General features: G+C 40.6%; 2 protein-coding genes across 4 annotated transcripts; both read right to left on the bottom strand.

Moving 5' to 3' along the window:
* Positions 1 to 685: 685 nt before the first annotated feature.
* On the bottom strand, positions 686 to 9,665 carry aftphb (aftiphilin b). 2 transcript variants are annotated; one of them, XM_084561931.1, is made up of 10 exons: positions 9,583 to 9,665; positions 7,221 to 8,581; positions 6,889 to 7,055; positions 6,604 to 6,730; positions 5,937 to 5,993; positions 5,604 to 5,726; positions 5,471 to 5,531; positions 1,719 to 1,811; positions 1,479 to 1,602; positions 686 to 1,356 (listed from the first exon to the last, which is right to left on the bottom strand). In XM_084561931.1, the coding sequence occupies exons 2-10, from the start codon at positions 8,544 to 8,546 to the stop codon at positions 1,218 to 1,220; spliced, it is 2,217 nt and encodes a 738-aa protein (XP_084418057.1). In that variant the 5' UTR covers positions 8,547 to 8,581; positions 9,583 to 9,665; the 3' UTR covers positions 686 to 1,217. The 2 variants fall into 2 exon arrangements, 1 of the variants encoding a protein (XP_084418057.1); XR_014699485.1 differs by lacking the exons at positions 686 to 1,356; positions 1,479 to 1,602 and having other exon boundaries at positions 1,732 to 1,811; positions 5,243 to 5,531.
* Positions 9,666 to 16,357: 6,692 nt separating this feature from the next.
* On the bottom strand, positions 16,358 to 23,377 carry LOC311500309 (galectin-related protein-like). 2 transcript variants are annotated; one of them, XM_084561628.1, is made up of 5 exons: positions 22,795 to 23,377; positions 22,168 to 22,248; positions 21,999 to 22,087; positions 21,071 to 21,257; positions 16,358 to 16,999 (listed from the first exon to the last, which is right to left on the bottom strand). In XM_084561628.1, the coding sequence occupies exons 1-5, from the start codon at positions 22,825 to 22,827 to the stop codon at positions 16,856 to 16,858; spliced, it is 534 nt and encodes a 177-aa protein (XP_084417754.1). In that variant the 5' UTR covers positions 22,828 to 23,377; the 3' UTR covers positions 16,358 to 16,855. The 2 variants fall into 2 exon arrangements, with proteins under 2 accessions (XP_084417754.1, XP_084417753.1); XM_084561627.1 differs by having other exon boundaries at positions 22,168 to 22,257; positions 22,795 to 23,376.
* Positions 23,378 to 25,094: the final 1,717 nt, after the last annotated feature.

Here is a 25,094-nt window from a genome sequence, read left to right as displayed (position 1 = left end):
GTAAAAATATATTTCAATGTCAGTGCAAATGTAAAAAAAAAAAAATTTTTAAAAAATCTAACATTAAAATAGTCAATTAGGAACTACTGTTATAGTGCAAATACAAAAATTATAAGAATTTTGAACAGAAAAGGAGTGGGAGGAACAAGAGGACCAGAAGGACGACTAGGAGGAAGAAGAGGAAGAGGAGAAAAAGAGAAAGAGGACAGTGAGAATGAAGACGATGAAGAAGAATAGGAGAAAGAGAAGGAGGAGAGGAACGAAGAAGAGGAAGAAGAAAAGCGACAGGACGACAATGAGAAAGAAGAGGAAGAGAAACACAACAAGGATGAAGTAAATAAAGAAGAGCAGGAAGAAGAGGACATGGAGGAGGAGGAAGAAGAAGAGGATGACAACAAGGAAGAAGGAATAAAGGTAGATGAGAAAGAAGAAGGCAATGTGGAGGGGAGAAGAAAGAAGCAAAATGGAAGAGGATGAATACGAAGAAGAAGAAGATGGGGAGAATGACAAGGACGAGGAAGACAAAAGGAAGAGGATGAGGAAGAGAGAGGAGTTATTCCTCCTCCTCTTTGTCCTCCTCTTGGATGAAAATGATTGTGTCAAGAAGATGAACAGGAGGAGAAGGAAGAAGAAGAAGAGGATGAGGAGAAAGAGGAAGAAGTAGTTTAAACCCCAAAATTAATACTCAAATAAGAATCTTCTTTTATTTCTATCAAATGTCAGATGTCACACATCCTCTAGAGGGCAATCAATAATATTCAGGCCTTATCAGACCAGCCAGTAAGTACATTCTCTCTGTCTACGATATCAATTACATCAAAAATAAACGGACGGGTTTTATCATAAATACATAAGTGTTTGCTATAATAGTTTCTACAGTGAATAAAGGTGTGAAGTGTCAGTTTAAAACGAACTCAACTACAACGCTGCAATTGAATAATTATTCAGGCTACAGGCAGACAATAGCCAGCAGGTGGAGTAGTTTTACCAAAGTGTTGATGATCAACCTCTTGCATCCTTTTTAAACATATGTGCCTTTTCAGTCAGTGTCTGCGATGTCATGTGATATGTACTGCAGCATACAAATTCAAACAGCCCAGATTATTCTGGAAAAACTGATTATCATCTGCATGCATCAGAAGGAAAATTGTCTGACTCCAGATGCTATATAAGTGGCATATTAAGCCTTCAGTATAAATGTGTGTGGAGATCACACATCACTGGAGATCTGCATGCTGCTTGGGTACGAGGACGCTTGGAAACATGAGGACCTTGGCCTGCATGAAGGACAGGTTAGGAAGTCCAGCGATCACACTGCCAGCCTCTGCACTCAGCTCTTCATCCTGATGAGGTCTCCTGTTCGACAACATACACAAGTGACATAAGTGAGTTTTTAAAAATGAGACACACATAAGCAGATGTTTAAGTACAGATATCGTAAAAGAAGCTCAAAATTTGAGCATAGACCTGAAGCTGACCTCACTGAAAGGCTTGTCTTCTCTACAGTGGACATCAGTCGATTCAAGGTGTCCTCTAGGCTGCTTCTATTCGTGCTGCTTTCCAGTTTGCTGACGGTCAACTCATACAGCTCTCGGTCAACACCTTTTCATGACAGTATGTATAGTAGCAAACACAATAAAAGGGACAGCGCTTCAAGAGGACCTTTGTCATGGTAAACCTAAGGGGAAAAGTTTAGTTCTGTGGTTTTACATGCTGACCTGGTGGAGGACTGTTGCATCGGCTGCTGCTGCTGCTGCTCGATGTGCTCTCGTCCACAGGCCCAAAATAATCCAGGTTGAGAGCAGAGCAGCCTAGCAGGGGGAGAGAAAGAATGAGCCATTTCTTATTTATCGTCTACTTGTGTTTGGTGAGAGAAAGGGCAAGAAATTTTATATTCAGTCAGTGACAGCTGGTTCCAGTATGACGATTTAGTTCTACATTTACTCATATCGATCACATGCAAATATATAAAAAGTCTTGATGAGGAACTTCATCCCAAACATTTATTGCCCTGTCTTTAGTACAACAGACATTTATTATAGAGGATAATGATTCAGAGCTAATAAAATCTGGGTATGATAATGAACAATGATTTTAAACTGGACAGACAGATTGATTCAATGGTGGAGTCCTGTTTCTTCCAGTTGAAGCTCTAATCAATCCTGTCTCATCTGTTTTTTTGAAGATATTTTTATCTCGTCTCATCTTGACTATTCTAATGCCCTGCACACTGATGATAGCCAGGCCTATCTCTATCACTAGTTGGCTACTAGTTGGAATCTAGTTGGCGCAGAAGGCTGCGGCTACCAGGAAGCAAGAATGCATTTTCCTAGTTTGACATTTCCTTCAGTTTGAGAGCTGCCTTCTAAAATGAGTGTATTTGCCTTGTTGTTTTGCAACTCATCTTCTTAAATTGATACCGACACAACTGATAACCTCACAAGTTTCTGTTGCGGAAAAAAAAAATCTACATATGAATATACTATCATGCTAATAATTTAATGGAATTCCTTTGATTGATCCCCAGCCGGTGTAAATTACTTGAATTACCAAAATACCATGAAGGTAGAATAAGGTAGAATAAATCCATGCCCCTAGATTGTTGTTCTTCTTCTTTTCATCTGTTCAAACTTGTAAGCTTTTGTACCAGTTTATTCATGCAGCGCACTCTGGAAACACAGATGACTTGTGGTCGAGAATATACGAATGTGTAGTAAGTAATATAGTATCAGTCCAAGTAGTTTTATATAATGTCTTTATGTTTAAGCGCAGGCATCTCCGAGTCACTAGAGGGCAGCCAAGCAGTGTTTCCACTGGAGGCTGGGGGTTGCGACAGGTGTTTTAAGTTCACTGATCATTTTAACAAAGGCGCTGATGGGGTATCAAACAGTTTTTGATTGCGCTCGAATTTACGTTGTCTTTTTGTGGTTTCTGTTTATGTCAAACCTATTGGAAGTGACAGACTATTTACTGAACAGTAACGCGGTAACATATAAAACACAGTGTGATGTTGAAAAGTTGGAAAAGACTGGAGTTGTTTTTTTGAGCACATCCAAACAATAGGCCCATTATCAGCCAGTAGTGGCTTCAGTATAGGACTCTGTCACTACAGGCTTTATAGAAGTTAGATGTCACATATCAATGCCCAGGTCACGATAACACTACAGGAAATGATCTTTATCTTTTTATGTCCTCCTGTTTCATGTAAAAAAAACAGACAGAATATCCAAGCCAGCGCTGGAGTTGTTTGAATATTCCAACTTTGCATTCAACCACAGAGCAGAGTGATGAAAACACCAGGAAGAGAAGCCAAACCAAGCAGAAAGGATCGACCCATTTATTTCAGTATTTACAAGGAGTCCTTATTGCAGTGCACCAATTCTCAATTTGAGCAGTAAATCGGGATAAATAAATAAAAAGTCTTTTTGTCGACAAATTATAGATCCAAATATAATTTCACCATTTGAAACAAAAAATTAAAAAAAATATTAGAAAATGATTGCTAGCAAAAAGGCACAACTCATTATGAACAGCTGTATCTGGATTTAGAGAAATGTTGTAGAAGCACCTGGAAAATGGTGATTATTTTCTCAAATTGAGGTGCTTTGGGATCAAACGCTCAGTCCTATTAAACCTGCTCATATTTTAAAGGATGAGTGAAGAAGAGGTTAAAAATAAAAACAAATGAAAAGGAACAGGAAACACAACTGCAACCTTTAACTGAGAAGCGCAAGAATATAATCAAACAAAGAAAGAAGAGACAATAAGCAACTATTTTTAAACATATAAAGTAGACATCCTTTTGTATTAGTGGCTGATTGGAGAGTCAGATTGAACACTGGCATCTGCTGTGCATACTTTATTATTTCAACACTGTTATGTTGTCAGTGTGGTTTTGTTTATTTCTGCATTTGTTTCTCATTTTACGACTAAACCGTTGTCTTGTCTGGCTTGTAGATGTGAATATATGAAGAGTAAACCTAAGTATATAAACCAAGGTAAAAGGGCATCTTCAATTTAAACATTGTCCATTTTGTCTACACCAGCGGACTCAACTCAACAAAAGTTTTATCAGGCATATTAGAGCAGATATTCATCAATCAAGTTTATCAGCTGCTCATGTCCATTTTTAGATACATACATGTGTATATATCTGGTAGCTCCATCAAGAACAAAGTTTAATCTTGCATGCTTCGCGGTTATTTCTGGGAATTTCACATGATCTTTTTTCTCTAGTAACATATTCCTTATGTGGAAAAAACTTGGTTATTTTGCATACCTTAGTGTTACCTTCTTTAAATACATGCAGCAGCAAATGGCTGCCCTAAAATGCAAACTGACGCACATTGTGGTTAGTGTGAAAGCAATTAATATTATTTATTAAATTAGTGACAATAACATAATATTTGAAAAATAGGTTCTGTTACTGTTGTTTTGTGATTTGGTTTAGATCCCCCGTCTAATTAACTTATAAATTAACATATCTATCCACGCAACATACCTGTTGCAAGTGGCGTTCACCAAAGCACATACTACTTTCTTAATACCATTATTTTCGGAATTTCAGTTGAAATTTACACCAGATTTACACAACTATTTATGCTAAAAATTTAACAAATATTTCACTAAACACCTATTCTGCTTCTTGTTAAATTAAATTTGCCAAATTTCCTGAGCAAAGAATTGCGCTTTTCAAATAAATATGAACAAATAAATGTTTTTTTGTCAAAGAATTAAAGACAAAGTCAGAAAGTGTGGGATACAGTCCGATTTAGTGTGTAATATAGTCAAAAGTTACAGTATTAACACTCAGAGACTTCAACCTCTGCAGAGGCCACAAAAAAGTAAAATTAAAATAATCCCTGAATAAACATATCCATCAAAACTCTGGCACATGTTAGAGCCTTGCTCACTGACTTGTTTGATAGAGTGGGATAAACAAGGGAAGTGTTTAGTGTTAGATGTGGTGTTAATTTTGAATTAATTGAGTTCTTGTGATGTAGTTTAAAAAAATAACTTCAGGACTATTAAGCAGCACTTCAAGATGGACATCCTAAACTTTCCTTATCTCAAATGGGATTGATAAATACTGAGATAAATTCCTTCTGGTAAAGATGAGGTAAAGACACCAGAGTAGGTGAAAAAAGGGAAAGGGGTACAGCACAGTGTTTCCCCTGTGATGGTTTTGAAACAACTGAGAGCAATTAGTATTTTTTTCTGTTTGTATGTACATCTGTCTTACTTTGAAACTCCAGTTTTGAGACTGTTGACAACAACAGAACGTTGTGGTCATCGTTACAGCAGAAGAGGGGAAACACAGGGAGGATTCAAAGAAGCAGCACATGCCCTGGAGGAGGTGAGGAGTCCAGAGGAAACTCAAAAGTTTTGGCTTCTTAACAGAAGCCATGAAGGGGATGGCTGGTAGTCTACTTCCAACCCCAGAAGTGGGGTGCTCGGCGAGGGGACGTACCGTCCTGAGAGCTGCTAAGGCCACGGCTGACCCACTCGAGCCGGCTGGAAGGGAGCTCCTCCTTCAAAGAATACAAATATTGTTAGATGTGCTCTGGTATTGTTTAACTGAGTCATCAACCAGTCTGATGTACCTGCACTGAAAGTGTTGAGGGACCAGGTGTGTCCCGAGGCCTTGCAGGTGCTTGTGCTGTGACCACTGAATGTCCTGGAGAACACACAGCTGGCACAGAGTCTTTGGTGGGCTTGAGCATTCCCTGGAGAAAATAAGAAAGTTTTAAAGGGTTGGGTGCAAGCAGTGGAAAGACTGAATAAAGATTTTACAGAGCAACAGGGCTTCATATAAAGGGGATAAAACACAGCACGTCTCAATGCTACATTCAAACAATAAAGACATGTTGTCTGGTCATCTATCACACACCAGTAAGTGTCACTGATTTACTTCACATTTCCTACAGGTAGCTCACCAGGCCGGATGCAAAAGCAGGCACAGTCACAGGCTGCTTCTTCTTGCCAACAAACACCTTCAGAAGGAAAGGAAGTAAAAACTGATTTCTTTTACATTTGCAGAATAACATCACCTAAAATGGTGATGTTTCATGTGAATTACAGTGAATGCAGCAGTACAGCTATCTGATGTGCTATTTTTACATGGACACTTGTATTCCACTAATAATCATAAACAAGAATAAAAAAGCCTCATGTAAGCACCTCAATCAGAACAGACTGGTGCAATTGGAGGGAATTATGTCAACAGTTGATCTGATTGTTTCTCTCTGGTTGGAATAAATCTTTTCTTTATGCTCAAGTTCGTCCCACGTGGCGTAAACATCAGGTGATGTGATGATTTTCCAGGAGGGACAGAGACATGGAGGTAGCAGAAATACCAGTTGTTCAAACAAGTGACAGATTTGATGCTGGGCATGTGAAAAAAAGTTCTATTGTGCTTTATGTTTTGGGGTATGTAAACACAAACTGTAGATCTTATCAGAATATTTTACCCAATGTCCATGTAAACAGTTAAGTTGGAATTTCGGATCAGAATCATTTCAGTTGGACTGAAGAAATACTGTCCATGTAAGTTCAGCTTGGTAAACCAGTATCTGGTATAAATGCTACTGAAGCGCGACTCACAATGTTCCTTGTGTCTACGCCAAGGCACCTGAGCAGAGTCCTGTTAGTATGAGACCCCCCCCACTGAAACTGGAGCCCAACTGCACTGTGGATGTCCTGCTGTGGCCAGAACAACTCTTGCTGAATCCTGGGAGACGGTGAGAACATCAAAAAGCAGAGTAATGGTATATTTAGAGATAATATAGAGATATGTTAAATCACAATTTGTGGTACAAAATTAATTTAAATCCAAATAATAGTTTAGTCTGAATTGGGCTAACTCCTAATTCAGGAGTTTATCCTCACCACTGAGCACCATTGAATTTTGGTATCGCCTCTTCGGTCTCAGGGAGACGGCGGGGCTGAAGCAAAGCACAGAGGCTGAGCAGCTCTTCTTCACCTTCCACAGCTGGGACCTCTACCTCTGGGAAAGTGGCCAGCAGGAGCTGCTGGACACGGCAGGACAAGGAAGCCTGGGCAGAAAACAGAGATACGTGTTCATGTTCAGAATATATACCTTTTGACAGACATCTAGCTTTTACTGTAGTTTAATTGCCAGGGAATATCTTAAAATGTATTTGGGAAAAGTATAAAATAATTATAATTATTGTCACCAACAGCAATAACAACACTCCTACCTGACAGCTGTTCCTTCTGCTACCTCCATATTCCTCCTCCTCTGTGCCCCTATCAGTCTGCAGGCTGCTGACTGGCTCTCTGAACTGTGTCCAAGTTCTTCCTTCTACATGTGCACTCTGGTCCTTGAACTCTGCCCACAACCCTTCTCCGTCTTCCTGCGTGGGCGCTGAGCAGAAATCTGCGAAGCTGTCGCTCGGTGGGAGGTTTCCTAGACTCTGCACGGCTGCATCAGCTGTTTGTTCTTGGTCCCTGTGATGCTCAGAAGAACTGTCAGTGAAGTCAGCAAACCTGTCTTCGGTCTGGTTGGAGGTAGCGGAGGTTTCCTGAGTCGCATATTGGTTGCAATGATCACTCCTTTCTGACTCAGACTGGCTGAGGTTTACCATACTGCTGTTCACACATGAGTCAGTATATTTGTAGTGTCCCACTTCTTCATCCTCACCATCAGTCCGGTCCCAGTCACTCTCATCTTCTTGAGAAGCAAGGGATGAAACATTGGGTTCCAGGTCTGCAGAGACACCCTCAAATGACAAATCATCACAGAGAGATGCCAGGTCCGATGAAGCAGGCTCATACGTACTTCGATCTCGATCTTCTGTCTCTCCATCTTTAGAGGTTTGTAGAGGACTAAAACTCCATCCCCTCTGAGCGTCCTTGCCTCGCTCCTCCTCACCAGATGGAAAATCCAAAGCTGCTGCAGCTTCCTGAGTCTCATAGTGGTCCTGAGATGGTTGCACAAGTGCTGCATCTCTTTTCTCACAGTGCTTGACCTTACTACAGACATTTTCACAATGAGGTCTGGGCTCAGACTCCATAAGAACTTCCTGTCCTGAATCACAGATTTGTTCATCAGAGCTGGTGTCTGTCCCTCCTGCTTTGCTGTCCCACTGCTCTGCGTTGCCCATGGGAGACAAACCACAGCACCAGGGGTGGGCCGTCTGCTCGGTGAACACAGAGAAATCAGCAAATCCGGTTTCCTCCTTTGGAGAGGAAGCACGGATTATAGAAGCACTATGTGTTTGAGTGTTATGGCATTTTTCAGCATATCCATTTGTGAGGTGCAAAGAAGATTCTGCATTACAACCCTGGTCTTCCTGACCTCTGCCGGACTCCCATTTCACAGTGGATGTAGGTTGGGATTGTTCAACTGGGTCTTTAAAGCAAGGTGGCTCAGTAGCATCAGCAAAGCGAGGGGAGCAGGACATCTCAACAGAAAATCCCCCAAAATCTCCAAACTCGTCGTCCCCTGATCCCACCTCCCCTCCACTGTCATCATCCAGTGGAGGCGGGGAGGAGGAGTGCAAGGGAATGATGTCTGGCTCCATGGCTTCTCCTAGCAGCACCTGAAGGCCTCATGTACCTGGTGGAGGAACGTTAAAAGAATAAGAAGAGAACGATTGTAAACAACAGCGTTATGGGACTCATTTTAGTGCAGTAAAGATGATAATCACAAGGTTGTCAGTCTTTTCTAGAAATGGCTGGATGAATTTAGCTTTTGTCCTTACGTATGTATGTACATTTCATAGATTACTTTAAATGTTCTGGCACTGGATTTACTCTGTCTTAACAATCTGCATACAGCTGATGTACTGAAGACCAGTAGCTCAGTGCAACTACACTCCAGTATCTTGGTTTTAATATAATGTTTAACAAGTGAAATTCCCCTGAAACTAAAGCATTTCCTCTTTACAGACTGTGCTAAAAAAATAGAGGAACTTGCACAGTAATCATCTTTATACATTTATAACGCAGCCTCATTCTTTTACATACCCTATTTTGTGTGCGTCCCAAATATATTTAGCAGATTTCTACACTTTAACTAATACTCTAACGGTACTTCTGGTGCTGATCCTGAAGTGGAAAAAGTGGCCCCAGTCAGTAAACCGATACAGGAAACATTATCCGCAGCTTTGTGCTACTTAGATGAGCAGTTCAGGATCATGGATTAGCGTCTGCATTAACACAAACACACACACGAACTACTCTGACTGATATACATCTACACAGCAGGTACATTTCACTTATTTTTTGTTTGGTAAATGTGTAGTCCATAACGCGAAAACAACGACACACGTCCTGCCATATTCCCCCAGCCTCTCCTGGACAGACAGGTGTCATGGACAGCTGAAGTAAGCAGAAGCTAAAGCTATCTACAGCTAATTAGCTTAAAATACATACATACAGAAAAGCTAAAGCAAATAAACAAACAGCGCTATATTGTTACCAACACAACAACTGACTAGCTTATAACAGCTAGCAAGAGTAGCCGCAGTCTAACGCTATTTGTCCGCCACAAGCAACCAAAACACTGACAAGCTACTTAAATGTAGCTAACTAGCAACAATTATCTTATTTATTTACCAACGGTGAATCACTTCGCTTGTCTGTCAGCGCCGCAGCCTTGTTCTCCATCATCTCCACCCCGCACCATTCTTCCATAGGTATTTACATAGGTGTTTGGAAAGTGACGAGGTCTCACTATGCTCCCTCGGAACACTTGAGGAAACACACAAAGCACAAATACAAAAAAAGGGAGTGGAACGCCACTTTAAAATAGACGATCTCTGTTCGTGTCCAAGATGCCTGAAAATATTATCACCCCCTGCTGGTGAGCTTCGACCCTACACCTCCAACAGTTTATATTGTTTGAGGTTGTGAACAAATGACTAAATAAATACATTTATTTACGATGAAACCACCATTAATATCGATGACAATATTATAATAATAATACTGAAACACACGTTGGCATTAATTAATCAAAATAAATGTGATAAAATTATAATTCTATTTGAATGAATTGTAAAAATGCAGAATACATAAATAAATACAAAATTAGATCATTAATAAATAAACGTAACAAATTAAAGGTAAATAAACTAATTAAAGAGGGATTATTGCAAATAATAATAAGAACAGAATAAAAACATAAATATTAATTTGTCAAATGTTCCAACTTCAGGACACACAGCGCCCCCTGCTGTGCCGGATGACCCTGGTTGTTGCAGAAACACTAAAATGAACTGAGGTCAAGTTTTGAACGAGTACAGGTGATATAGTTCAATAATCTACATACTTTTACACAGATTATGGAAACAATTAATTGCCTTCTTGGTAGAAAGTCTGTATGACACTGCAAACATTCAGAACAACTGTCAGTGTTAAGAAATAATGTTAAAGAATAGGAATAAACATGACTTATAGGTTTATTTCAAAACTTATTTCCTTAACTGAGTGAAGATGTGGTAAACTGTTGAATATACAGTATGACAAAAAAAAAAAAAAATTAAAAGTTAAACAGAAATTTTACTTTGGAATAACAGCCATGTACCAGTTAGAAAAAGGATGGCTGGAGGTTTTACAAACTTGGTGCCATTCTGCTGCTGAAACGAATCCAAATGCAGAAACAATATTGTTTGTCTCTTATAGGCAAAGCGCTGGATCAAACTCATGTAATGTTTCTTTCTGGTGTGAGTGTGCAGGTCCTCCACTGAGTCTCCTTCTTCTTCTCCTTCTTCCTCTCCTTTATTTACATGTGCAGCAGCAGCAGGTTCTGACAGATGGCAGTTCCTTCTGTTTCATTACAGAGTTGTTTCACACAGCTGGAAGGAGTGGACTCCAACGTTTCATGTGCTGGAAATTGAAACAACTAATGAGTTTCCATGCTGGGACTCATCAGTTGAAGAGGAAATGTTTCTTCAGATGACTTCAGCTGCATCTCTTAAACATGAAAACATTTATCCAAGATCTGGGAGAATACAAATATGTCAGGTGTTTCTTCTATGAATTGTTCGTCTTTAACTCTTCATTATTATTATTATATACATTATGTACTAATAGGTGTTAGCTAGAAAAGCATATTGACTAAGCACTTGAATTTCTTCACTTAAATCTTGAATGTAAGATTTCAACTGGTTATTTTCTGCTACTCTGCTCTTTGGATTTTCTTATTTGAATTGTATCGTTCTTGGGAAACTGTCTCATTGTTTGAATGTTTGCCTTTGATAAGCATTTGATTGGGTGTTGCAACAAAGATTTCTCAGTTTTTTTTTTTATTGAGAATTCGAAGCCTTATAAGCTCACATTTAACTCTTGCATCACTTTCGCCCCTATTGAATCCAGCGCAGGTCGTGGACAAAATCGTGACAAAATTACATTATAGGCTGATCAACCACAACATGGGAATAACATTTACCATGTTGTGACAATTCACTGTTCTGCTGAGAAACGTTTGGACCTGGCATTCATGTGGATGTTACTTAGACATGTAGCACGCCCTCCCCTTAACCCACAGGACCCAAAGGCCCCCACTAACAACATTCTGTTGTCAGACACCACAGGACACCCTCAGAAGGCCATTCTCTGATGAGTCACAACTGTTTTGGAGGCACAAGGGAGACCTACACAATATTACGCCTCATATCTCTAATATCAGTCATCTTTGTAACCACTCAGTGTTTAGAGACAGCCATAGTGAGCAAGAGGTGGTTCCAAGATGAGAAGTTTATTGGTTTGCAAAGTAGCTGTTTTTACAAAAGCACAATAAGAGAAAACATTTGGAGCTGGGAGAATGTACCGTGTGGTTCTTGTGCACATTCTCTATTAAACATGTAGGGTCAGCTTTGACTCATTTGGGAATTTGTCATCACGTAGGTATACTGCTCCAGTGAGAAACAGCAGGACAAACAGCCAACACGATGCTTGGTAAGATGAAAAATACTCAGCATTTGTAACTCCCTGGAAACAGTCATATGAAAATGATGGCTAACCTTGTTTTGCAGTTAAAAGAAAGTCAGTTCAAGCCAATACTTCTTTCATACATTTCCTTAAGTCATACAGTAAATTCCGTAATATTTGTACACGTCAGAAACCTCACTTTCATCATTATAAACTTTTCATATGCCTTCATGTAAACAGCAGAAATGTTAGCAATACAGTACTTATCCTCACCACGAACAACCCTGCTGGTTACACTGTAATAAATAGAAACGATAACATGATTGTACAACCACACGACACTTTAGAAACAGATCAGCCTCCTTCTACTGTTCATTAATAGAGAGGCTCCCTCAACAGCAGTGTAGCACTTTTTAAAAAGTTTGTCTTGAAAGTTGGGGGGGAAGAGCTTGAGTAAATACGTTAGCCCACATTCTTCAAATCCTGCATTTTATCATCAATTTAAGGACTTAAATTCAGTCTTCAGATGAACTAAAAGTAGGCAGGACGAAGGAAAAACTTGTTGGAAAGATGTTTAAAAGAAGAAATCAACATGCCTGACTGAAACAAAAACTGGCAATATACCTGTAGTCCGTCACAAAAATCGCCAGGTACTAGCTTACATGCATAACAAAAGGCTTTCTGCTTGTTTGTGTAAAAAAACCCAAAGCCCCCCGAAGGCCGCGTTCATAAATATGTACATCCAAAGTCCAGAATCAGGGTAACATACAGACCCAGGAAAAATAAAAAGGTGTCAATCATGTAAAGGGAGGAAGGGTCCAAACGTAGATTCTAAATAAGTGGGAAGAACAAATATTTCCACCTGGGTTTTAATGATCAGATTACAATCAAGAAGAGAATGACATTCAATCTTATTTTTAAAGGGTTGCAGAACAATTGATGTTCTTCAAATAACATGGGATCATTAGGAGATTATGAGCTGGGACCTGTTGTATACTTCAGGGAGAATACAATTGACACAATCAGCCATAACATTTTGACCATTATCTTGTGTTGGAAGCTGTGGGTGGGATAAATTAGACAGCAAATACGTCCTCAAACATGATATGATGTGGAAAGATTTGAGCAACTTTGACAAAGACCCAACTGTGATGTCTAAATGACTGGGTCAAAGCATCTCCAAAAGTGCAGCTCTTGGCGTGTAGAGGAAGGACAACAAGGTCATGGGTGTCCAAGGCTCATTGATGCACATGGGAGTTGAGGCTGGCCTGTCAGACACAGTGGATCACTGCCAAAAGCGCCTACAATAAACACATGAGCATGAGAACTGGACCACAGTGCAATGGACCTAGTCTGATGAATCATGTTTTCTTTTACATCACATAAATGGCTGGGCTGGGGTCGCTCACCTGGGGAAAACATGGGACTGGGATGCACATAAATCCCACTAGCCAGGTTACATCGTAATGAGATCATCAGTGTTCTTCACATCACAGGGAGGTGGTTTTAATGTTGTGGCTGATCGGTGTATGTTGTACCAAAAATGCTTTTTAAACTGTAATACTGGTAGCTGGACACCATTTTAAAGTGCAACTGTACCAAACAGGTAAGCTCAAGTACCTCCACACATCTACAGAGAACCCACTGCACACACATCCACACAAATAGCCCCCTTTAGTTCCAGCCCTTTAATTCAGCAAGCCGTGTACTTGTTCGTCTCCCTCCCCCATAATTCCTGTTGAGGAACCAAAAACACAAACCTGTATCCCACTTTAACGCACGTCTTGTTTCTACATCACTGAGATTACAGCCCGACATGGATTATATTAACACAGGAAACAAATGCTCACCCGTTAATAGAAGCAACACAAGAAATAATACAGTATCCAACAACACACTCTGTCAACACAGTTACACATTATTTGTACACATTTGTTCTGTTGTAATACTGGAGTAATGATGCATCACACTGGCCCATGTTCTTGGAAAAGCAGTTCTCAGTACTGTATCTGTCCAAAATAAACAAGGAAGACCCGACTGACCGACCAGGAAAAAACAAGTTCTGCTCCAGAGCAGTCTTTCACAGATCAGCGATGTTATTGCTACGTGAAAGGAACTAATAAAAAGTAGTGCATGCATGTAAAGAAAGCATCCTGTCTGCATTTTGATGGATGATGCACACAGGTAATGAGACCTCTGAAAGAAAACCTCATTAATGTGAGCGAGGGTATGCCTCAATTACCGAGTGCCCTGAAGTGAAGACAGTGATGCACAGATGTCATTTTACTCCACGGCAGCAGGACATGACTGGGAAGACTCCTCATCAGCTTTCTATCAACGTGGAATACTGAAGTGTAAAAAAATGAATGCTAATTTTGTGCAGCTTTATGCAAGAGCTACCCTCAGTTCTTCATCTGCCTTCAGTTTTACTGACGCAGCATTAAGAGCATGCAGGGTTCTGGATAAATAAATAAAACCTGCAGAATTCAGCTACTTTCCAGTATGTTACACTTTATTAGGGTTTATAAGTTGTAAAAATTGATTGTATTGACAGTTAATAAATCATTTACTAATTAACTGTAACCAGGTTGTGAAAATCCATTTGGTGGATCCTCATACTAAAACCTGCTTTGTCTTTTTAACATCTGGAAGAGCTGCAGGGCATCCTGACCGGTATTTATTAACAGCTTATTAACATTTATAGTTGTATCCTAATGCATTACTATAAAGTGAGAAAATCTGAAACTTTTATAAATGATTAATTAACATGTATAACTAAAACCTGATGCATCAATGTAGGTGTTTATGAAAACACAAAATGGATTTTTCACAGCCTGGCAGCTGAAAAAGTTGCTCTAATTAATATTAATTGGTCTATAAAGTATGGGTAAATGATTTATTACCAGGAAGTAGCACTCTGAAATTTATGCAGCCTTTTTCTTTCTTTTTTTTTTTTTTTTTAGACTTAAACCTTGCCGACCACCCTTAATGTAGACACTGGATGAAGAGGAGTAATCAGAGCACCTTGAGGCATAATAGTTTTGGTGTACATTATTGTAACTTGCTTTCTGGCTCATATCAGTGAAGGAAAGACTTCCTGTGGCGACTGGAATGGTCACAAAGACAAAAACATGAGATGCATAACAGACATTGTTTGTAAGACTTCATAAAAACCTGCGAGGTAACCGCTCCGTAATGTTAATCTGCCTCGGTGTAGACGAGATGCGGGTGTGGAATGATTCAGGATTTTTTTTTTTTCTTTTTCAAAAAGCCACACATTAGACGTATAACAGCACCAGCCATACCAGCTAAAGACATTAAGAAAATCATTCTGTGCATCACTATATCTCCTATGCTACTATAGAAACATGAACACTATACATTCAAAATACCACCAGGATCCGATCGTGCGTCCACGATGACCGTCTAATGTGAAGGTGATAAAGGTTGTGGGTTTTAATTTGATCACAACACTTTCTCCTAAATATGAACTGAAGAGTGTTTCTTCTTAAGAGTACAACTTGCATATTGTGTCATTAGTGTACAATTCTAAATGAGGTTTGCATGAAATAAAAAAGTGATTTAAAAGCCATTTCTCAACTGTATGTTCTAACCCCAGGAGAATGGCTGCAGAGAAAACGCTATAAACAAGTGCCAACTACCAACTCACTCAGTCTGCAACATGGCACGCTGCATCTCATCATGATTTAATCCTTGTTTCTGGGTATTTAGGTCGGTGAGGTTGCAGCACGTTACCATGACAACTGGAATAAACCCAAGGGAGAGGACGGGGAGCACCAGTGGAGTTGGAGATACATCAGCACAGAAAAAAAACATTCCACTAATCTAAGTAAAGTACTGGGTAATAGCTAATGGCGTATCACTGTAACAGATAGAGTCCTGTTAGTGTTTTGCAATAAACTCTTCTGATCCACAATGTTGGCGTGTCAGGATTTTCTCCACAAGATTTGGAAAAAAATGAGGATTTTCTGAGTCATATAGAGTTAAGAAGCGTTTTGCTTTAGATAAAATTCTCCAGAAAGAACGTTTGGCTGAATAAAGATGCAAAGATTTGTGGATGAGAATAAAAGCTTGTATGCAAGCAGTCTCACTGAAAATAGGATTCCCTTGATATAGTAGAGGAAGGGGCGACACTTTCCTGTGCGAGCAAGAGCTGGGACAAGGTCTGCACATAATAGCAATTAAACAGCTCAGCCCACAACACACACATCTAATCTAACGTGTGATGAACAGGCAATGTTTTGTATGGGAATTAATAAAGGCTCAAACACTGCTCAGGTTCAGCTGGAGAATTTTACAGCACATTTGTCACCGTTCTCAGGTGAAAAGTCTCTTTTTAGCCCAGTTGAGATGAATTTTCCAGTTTATCCAAACTATTCTACAACATTTTTACATGCTTAAAAATGCATTCAGTTGACCGTTCAAATTACAGAATAGAATCGGTCAGCAGTTTTTTATTTCTCCAATCATTAGCAACAGTTTGCTTTCATATCAGCCAATATAGTATTTTACCTGAGTAACTGGTTACTAGAACCAGAAACACCTGCTTCTCTCTCGCTCGGCGGCCCCACAGAATTCAACATAAAAAATGAATGCGCAAATCCCTGATCTGACAAAACGGGAACAACAATGAAAAAGAAAAAAAAAAAAAAAAAACTTAAAATGGAGCACACACACCCACAAACAATCATCATATCAGATCCTGGTCAAACAAAAAGAAGGGGAAATAAGTGAAGTAGAGAAACTCTAACTTGTCACTGCCAGACTTTTTTTCCTTTTTCCAGTTGCTATGTTTCTGCAGTGTTGATGGGTGTTGATGGGTCATGGATGATGACGCAACAAGTGCACGTGTGTGTGTGTGTGTTTGTGTGTGCGGTCATCTGTGATCAAGTCCTTGCTTCACACACGACTTGCAGAGCGGGAAGATTCGGGGAGGTTAACCTAGCTTGGTGATCTGTAGGTCTCCTTGTATCCGTACTGTGTCGATAGAGGGCAAAGATTTTACTTTGTGATAAAAGTCAAAGAGCTGGTGTCCGTCCACGAATATCCGGAACCTCTGATGCTCGCAGTGGATCTCAATCTGAGGACAGGGGAGGAGAAAAAGACAGGGAGGAAGAACAGAAAGAAGAATCATCAATTATACAAGTTGAGAAATAAGTTTCAAGGCGTCATGCTAGGCTAAGCTAAGCTAACTGGCGGTAAAATCAAAAAAACCTAACCATGCTTCTTGTGTCGACATTTACATTCATGTCGAGCTGTCTCAAAAATAAAAGTAAATTCAAACCAAGAACTCTGCTTATCTGCATCAAAGGTGGAAAACAAAACTACTTAATTAAGCAGTTTTAATTAGTTTAGGTAAAAACCTTTACCCAAACTACTTTTTACCCAAGATGATGGCGGAAGACTTTTATTTGGTGAACGAAAGCAATGAAATCTTATAATTTAGTTACACACTGTACTCAATGTGGCATCTTATAACCAGTGTTAATGAAACACACATTTTGGTCATTTTAGCGTTGTTATTACAAAAAGGGGCAAGGTACAAGAAAAAGCCATGTGTGGTAATTAAATGAATTGTCACAAAGAACCACGCCAGATCACCCAATATAATTTGAATAATAACCATCTCTTTTGGCTCCAATTTTGGTCTCCACCAAATCCACAGGAAAAATCTAAGGTTAAGCTGCTAAATGTTCAGGTGCTTTCTAACTTTTCTCCTGTGTTTATCACTTGTATTCTGAAAGCAGCTACATCTGGAATGCTTACAGTGAAGAACAACAAAATTTGATCTAAATCGGTCCAAACTACTGTCTGAACTAGGGGTGTCCCAACTGGTATCGGGGGACAATCCAGGTATTTATTTATTTATTTATTTTTTTTTTTAAATGGTCGGATCGGGTTTCCACCCAGCCAGATCTTTTGTAGTTATTCATTTTAGGTCTGCAATAAACCAAATGGAAAATTGGGTGAAAATTGTAGATGTTTGACAAGGTGATAGTAGCAGCTCATCATTCAATACTACCAACTTGATTCAACACTGGCAGCACCGAAGCAAAAACAACAAACACTGAACACTGAGTTGACCAGCTCTTTTCTGTAGTAACACACAAGGTATGAACTACTGTCTTGACACTACATCAACTTTCACAACTCTATAGTCACACAGAGCACAAGCGATCTAGAAAAATACAAATAAGACAAGAAAAGTCTTTATGAATCCCCAGGGGAGGGAACTTTGTTGGAATTCAAGACCAGATTGGGCCTCGGATCATCTGACACAAAAAAAAAAAAAACTGGATCTGGATATCTCTAGTCTGAACTTTCTTGGTGTTTTAACATGCACACGTGTTCATGGCTTCTTTGTATCGGCACACAGGCCCTCGGCGAACCCCTGGACCGAACAAAACAAACTTGTAGGTGTGATCACACAGCCTAAGCAGCAAGTAGCAGGAATGAGGCGTCCCGCTCTGAAACCACAGCACATCATGTGTCTGTCCACATGCCTCTGAATTCATGAAGCATCTTGAAACAATCAGCATGACAGCCTTAATCTCCAGCCCCCAGCTTTTGAAAGTCATGACTGCTCTGTCACACTTTAGCCACAGACAATGGCACTTTATCAGAAAGCTGACATTTAAACAACACAAACAGGAAACAGCTCCAAAAATAAATGAAATAAAGATCTGTATCAGTACCACTATAGTGTACATAACTTAAGAACTTAAAGGCTTGAACTCCCTCTCTTTTAGTAGAAAGTCTCATGCATCAATTTAGAAGTAGCTCTCTCGTTACATGTTTCCCTTTAGATTGAAACATATGTTTTTAGTTCAACGCCATGTGTTTTATTCATGACCACATTCAGAATTATTAGAGCGGAATATGACAGAGAGCCAACAGCTCCTCAGGACTTATGACAATTACTTATCATGCATATGTTCTGCTGCTCTGTCTCCCCCCACGCCACACTTCATCCAGCACATAAACAGCTGATGCACTCTCTCATGCAGTAAATAGGCCACTATACACACACACACACACACACACACACACACACACACACACACACAGCGCGATGTATTTACATTAGATAGATATGATGAAGCATGGGAGTCATTTCCTGTTTGTCTCCAGTTTTTACTCTGGGAGGATATTTGCAAAATATTACTGGAACGTGTGATTAACTCATTCAGATTGCTTGTTGTGTCAATGTCAGGACTTAAAAAGGGAGAATCCCACACACCAAAATAAATACTTCAAGGTTTTAGCCGATTTCCGGTATGGCTTAAAAGTCGCATTACTGCTCAGAGTGCCAACTGTTTTTAGTTTGCACATTTATAGCCGTTTTTGAAGAGCATGTATGCAAGTAGGAAAAGAAACTGGAACGTGCTGAATGTTGTACTACTCAGCATCACACTGCAAGCAAGGCCCAGTTCCCCCATACCTGGCAGAACTGGGGCTCAAAGCTATCCTCTAATGGTTGCACAAGGTCAGCCGCAAAGGGTTGTGAGAGTTGGGACAAACATAATCTGAAAGTCCCTGCAACTGAAAATGCTATGCACAAAAGAAGCCAGTATATTATGCTGCCGTTATCAGCGGGACAGGTCAACTACGGGCTTCACTTTTTTTAGACTACTGTCACCAGTAGAGCCAAATCAGGGCATTGTGCCTGATGAGTAAAATGCTACCACATCCAATGGGAATAGTAATTCAGATAAGAGCCACACAAATCAAAGTTGAAGCTGGTAAAAGGATAGATTTTCAGATAAATACCCAAATATTTCTTTAAACCTGACCAAAATTCTTTGATTGTATAGATTCCAACTTGTTGACATTCACACAAAATTATCATGAAGTCAGCACAAAGTTTCCCCGCAATTTCAATCTGGAGTCGCTCCATTCAGAATTCATTATGTTCGGGAATGACGCACTGGGCCAATCAAATCATTTGGGTGGGCTTTAGGTGGTGATGTCATACACGTCATCTCTGCGTTAACAAAATGGCTGCCGTCATAAAAGTGAGATGCTTGGATTCCGCTATTGGGTCTGTTGTAAAGGATACTGAATTAAACTACACTGAAATAACTTTAAAAGGACAAATAAGTAACAGAGATTAAGGCGTTTGTCGAGAAGCACACGTCACACAATTTGTTGCTCTGACTGGTTGTTGCATGTAGCGGTGTTTGTCTCTCTGCATTGGTTGAAACATGTCCCATAATCCGTATGGCTACACCCGGCTAACTCTAAATAAAGTGGTTCTGCCTGCTGCAGAGCTTCAAATCTGTCAGATATTTAACATTATTTGTCTACTTTATTGACAACACTGCATCCATTCAATAGAAGATGACCAAGGCAGGCTCATGTTTTTGCTACTTCCATGTTTCTCTTATGAAAGCATGGTTATTAGGAGCTAATATTATTAAAGGTTCTCTCAGTCTGACTGTAAATTCCTTCAGACTAGGCCGGTCTATTCCAATTGAAAATATGCTCTCTAAAATGTTGGGTCAGGATCACACAGTATTACCTGGATAACGACCAGATGTCAAATTTTTATTCATCTGGATTGCTGTGTCCATCTCATGACAGTAGCTCCAATACTCACTCCACCAAATCCTCAGGAAAATATCTTCAGCGGCTAAATATTCACCATCTACTTTCTGGAAACACCCGCTGATAGGGAGGAAATACATTACAGCTGTGTGATGTTTCATCAAAACAGTGAGCTGGAGGACGCTAAGAAAGCTCCATAGACCTGAAGGAAAATTTTTCAATTACAAATCCTGTTGAATTTAAAAATATTCAGTGTAGCTTCAACTAATTCGTAAACAAGATTAGATTAAAATGAGTCTAAACTACAGTCTAAACTGTGTAGGTTTTATTTTTTGGGTGTTTTAACGTGCATGTGTGTCGCCAATAAAGCAGAGGGGTAAAAACGGGCCAGTCTGTTCTGACTGAGGCGGTCACATGAGGCAGTTTCGTGCTCCTCTGACAATAATTCTGACTGTGAGGTGAATATTAATGTCCATGTAAACAAAACAAGTGGAACTAAGATAATGCGTAATGTTTTTCATTATGAGCCAACAAAAAACTGCCGGGAAGGTAGCCAGCATCAGTGGATATATGAATAGACTGTGAAAGCAAAATGGGACTTTACCCTAAAAGGCTGGTCAGGGATGAAGGGGAAGTAGACGGTGGACACCTCCTCCTCTGTCCACTTGCCAGAGATGCGGGCATTGCGCAGAAACTGGCGGTCGTTGAAGCGAGCGGTGAGTTTCAGGGCCACGTCGTACGGAAGCTCCTCCTTCTCCGAATCACGGCCGCAGGTCAGGCTGACGTCAAAGCTGAGTGAGGAAAAAAAAAAGACAAAGGGTCAGGGGGGGCAGCACGGGGTGACATCAGATGTATGAGTCCAATAGCTAATCTGGGGATAAATCAGATTCTTAATTCTGCTGCTGCTGTCTAAGAGCAAACCAATTGTGTGTTAATTATGCATAATCCCTGCTGCTTGTTTTGCTTGCCCACCCTCCCCTGCAGCTGTGCAACTCATACACAAGCATCTTTGTGCAAGGCTGTAGCCATGATTACAGTAACACATTTCCTGGGATCCAACAAAGGAAAGCAGTATTGTGCATTTTTGAGCCTCAGAGCAGATCTGTCAGCCGGGACACTCACATGAACTTTGGCATTATTACTCTGCCAGCAGCAGCTTCTGAACAAGATGAGGTCATAGAGAGGTTTCTTCCAAGTTCTGACACAAGTTTCCATGTAAGGGTGGGACACACCCAAACAAATCTGCTTCAATGGGTTCTCTTTTATTTATTCCCCCTTTTTTCTCTCCCAGCTGTTGAGGGGAACGCCCGTCTCTGCATGCTTAAAGAGTCACCATTCTCCCTGGCTGCCCACGCATTACTCAGTGTGTCCTGGGGTGGCTGTGCAAGTCTGGCAGGCCCAAGAACAAAACAAAAGCCTATCTCTAAACTCTTATCATGCATGTAGCTAAATTAAGTTTTTTAAATGCTCTAAGATAAAGCCCGGCTCCAGATAAGGAGTGTGTGTGCGTGCTTTCTAAAGTGTTATCTTACCTTTCTGGCTCCAGGTCGACAATGCCCATCACTATGATCTTCTTCCCTGGCCGCATGCCGCCCCGGATGCGCCCGCTGAACGGCACCGTCTATGCAAAACATGCAATGAATTTATTAAGCGCAGCTCGGAGCGAGCCTCAAACGAGTTGACCATAAAGACATGTCCTACCAGGAGACGTGATAGATCCTTGTCAGGTGAGATGAGGCCGGGGTTCCCAAGCGAGTCGTTCAGGTGGTCATCTTCCACAGTCTTCAACACCAGTGACAAAAGACACAGGAAGCAAACTATAATGTATCGCTCTGTCAGGTAGGCTATAAATGAACCTGGATGGTTTAACAGCCAGGTTGAGTCTGCGGGCCTTTCATTTAATAAACACACACAGTGTGGCCTTGCATGCGACTTGAAACAATGACGAGGTGGCTGCAGACCTGTCATGTTATTATGGACCCCGTCTATGAGCCCTGTGATATTATAAATCAGTCTCCGAATTTGCTCCATCTTACACTGCGGTACAAATACGCACATTCGGAGCACCGGCTGCGCGGCCTAGGTGAGCACACGCCGCCGAAACATCTCAGTGTATTGGATTTCCTATTTCCTTCCCGGCCAACAGATGAAAGAGGAGTCGCCTTGCGCTCTGAATGCGTTGCGCACGGCGCTCCGCATTTACAATAAGCCCTGGATAATCGACATAACGGTGCACTTAAATCAAAACCGTAGACAGTTACGCACGGAAAGTAAACGCCGAAACATCCAAACCCCGCCACGTTCTCCAAACCGATTCAAAATACTCACTATTCCGTCCTTTTCCGCTGCCTGCACCGCCATCTTGAGCAGAATAGCATAGGATGCTTATTATCGGAGCAGAGGCAGCCCTGCCGGGGAGCGCGGTGAGTGTCAGCGTCGTGGCACTGACTCAGGAGGATATTCCTGTTCCTGCTCCTATTCCTGGGTCCCCACGCCTGGCCTGGCCTCGCAGAGAGCAGAGTCATCTAGCAGGACATCCCTGTGCTCCACCGTCTGTTTGAAAATGGGTGGATAGCTGCTGACGTATGCTTTATAATAATTACTGCCTAAAAGCTTAATCCCCGTCTGTTGGAGAGGGCTAATCAGACAGATTTTCCGCAACCCTTCACCCAATTAGGCAACGCGGCCTTGAGGGTTGTTTTGGGGTTTTGTTTCTAGACTGGAACGACAATCCTGGTTAGTTTAAGGGAGCCAGACTACTGCACTCGTGTGTCGTTTAATCAGTTTGACTGTGGGACAGAAAGGCTCTGGTCTAATTGGTCAGAGAGGGCACATTCCAATACTTTTGAATGATTTAACAATACTGCAGGGCGAGTGTGAGATAAAAATAGACCAGAAATTTGCAAGACTGCATCGTTAATAGCTTTTCACTGAATGAGCTGGACAATTTCACTGCCTCCCTTTCACTGACTTTTGCACACCCCTCAATTGGATTTCTATGCATGCACCCCCCCCCCCCCCCTCTCTCTCTCTCTCTCTCTCTCTCTCTCTCTCTCTCTCTCTCTCTCTCTCGATTCCTCCCCCCTGCACCTTTCTCTTTCTGGTCGTTTCTGGTTCAGTTAAACTGGTCCACTCTGCCCCTTTGTGGATTTTTTAAGGCATTACAAGCTGAAGAAACTCAAAAGGCCTGCGTTGTATAGAAATAAATAATTGATGCATAATTAAAATCGAAAGCTCTCAAAGTCACTTTAATTATCCAGTTAAAGTCACATTAAGGCCTTTTTAAAAATCCCCCTAACATTGCTTTAATTAGCCTCAACATTTGTGTTCTTTATTTGCCAAAGAAAACAATCAAGTAGCATAGTCTTTGATAGTAATAATTTTGATTTAAAGTCTTTTCCGTATCCCAATAAGACTCCTAACATAATAACAGTATGCACAACCAATTTAATAGTAATCCTAAAGCGTTATGCCTATGTTTGAAAACATTATGCTGTATATGTGTTACATCTACTTTAAATTAGTTTCAAAGAGAACAAAATACAGAAACACCAAGGTGTGTAGTGAAGCAATCAAAGACCCACTGTAAAGCTATTAAAATAAAGAACACTTGGGTTCTGCAGTTACAGTCAAATATCTGAAGACACTTCAGTGGACATCACCAGTGTCTGCTTTTTAAAGTTGACTGTGTTATACACTGCACTGTAAAAAGTCGCCACCTGGATTTAACTAAGCAAATAGGTACGAGTCTCCTATTGGATAATTACTGCATGGGCGATTATCTTTCAGCTGGCAACAAGTTATTTAACCCCAACGATACAATGAGTAGCTTTTCATTTCTTAAATAACCACGTCGAAAGACACATCCTGTGGTCGTGGAAAAGATGTTAGTCTGTTTGAGAAGGGTCAAATCATTGGCATGCACCAAGCAGCGAAAACATCTAAGGAGATTGTAGAAACTACTAAAATTGGGTTAAGAACTGTCCAACGCATTATTAAAAACTGGAAGAATAGTGGGGAACCATCTTCTTCGAGTAAGAAATGTGGTCGGAAAAAAATCCCTTGATTGATAGTGATCACGATCACTTAAACGTTTGGTGAAATCAAATCAAAGAAAAAGAACAGCAGAACTCAGGGCTTTGTTTAATAGTGAAAGTAAGAGCATTTCCACACGTACAATGTGAAGGGTATCAAGGGATGGGGACTGCAGCTGTGTAGCCTTAAGAAAACCACTAATCAATGAGGCTAACCAGAGAAAAAAAGGCTTCAGTTCAGTTTGATAGGTGTTAGGGAGGAATTTGTGGTGATGCAGATGAAGAAGAAGAAGCATCAGAGTCCTGTATGTCTTATGCTGAAGGAGTTTATTTAGGCTCGATCGAGGAGAACAGAAGATTCGTCATCACAACATAAGTGCATGAGTCCACCTCAATTCTAAGGGTCAAACCGTAAAGCTCAGATTCTTATACTAGAAAGGTGGGCCGAGGCAACAAAGGGGAGTTAACATCCAATTGGCTATAGTACATAAACATGAAGATAAGGATTCACACCAGCTAGGAGATACAAAGTATCATCCAGTGACGGAGGGCGTTATCATCTAACTCTACAGCTGTGTCTGTAGACAGCCAGAA

The sequence above is a fragment of the Chelon labrosus genome (assembly GCF_963514085.1).
Source record: "Chelon labrosus genome assembly, chromosome: 15".
Lineage (NCBI taxonomy): Eukaryota > Metazoa > Chordata > Actinopteri > Mugiliformes > Mugilidae > Chelon > Chelon labrosus.
This window is presented reverse-complemented; position numbering and strand designations above follow the sequence as displayed.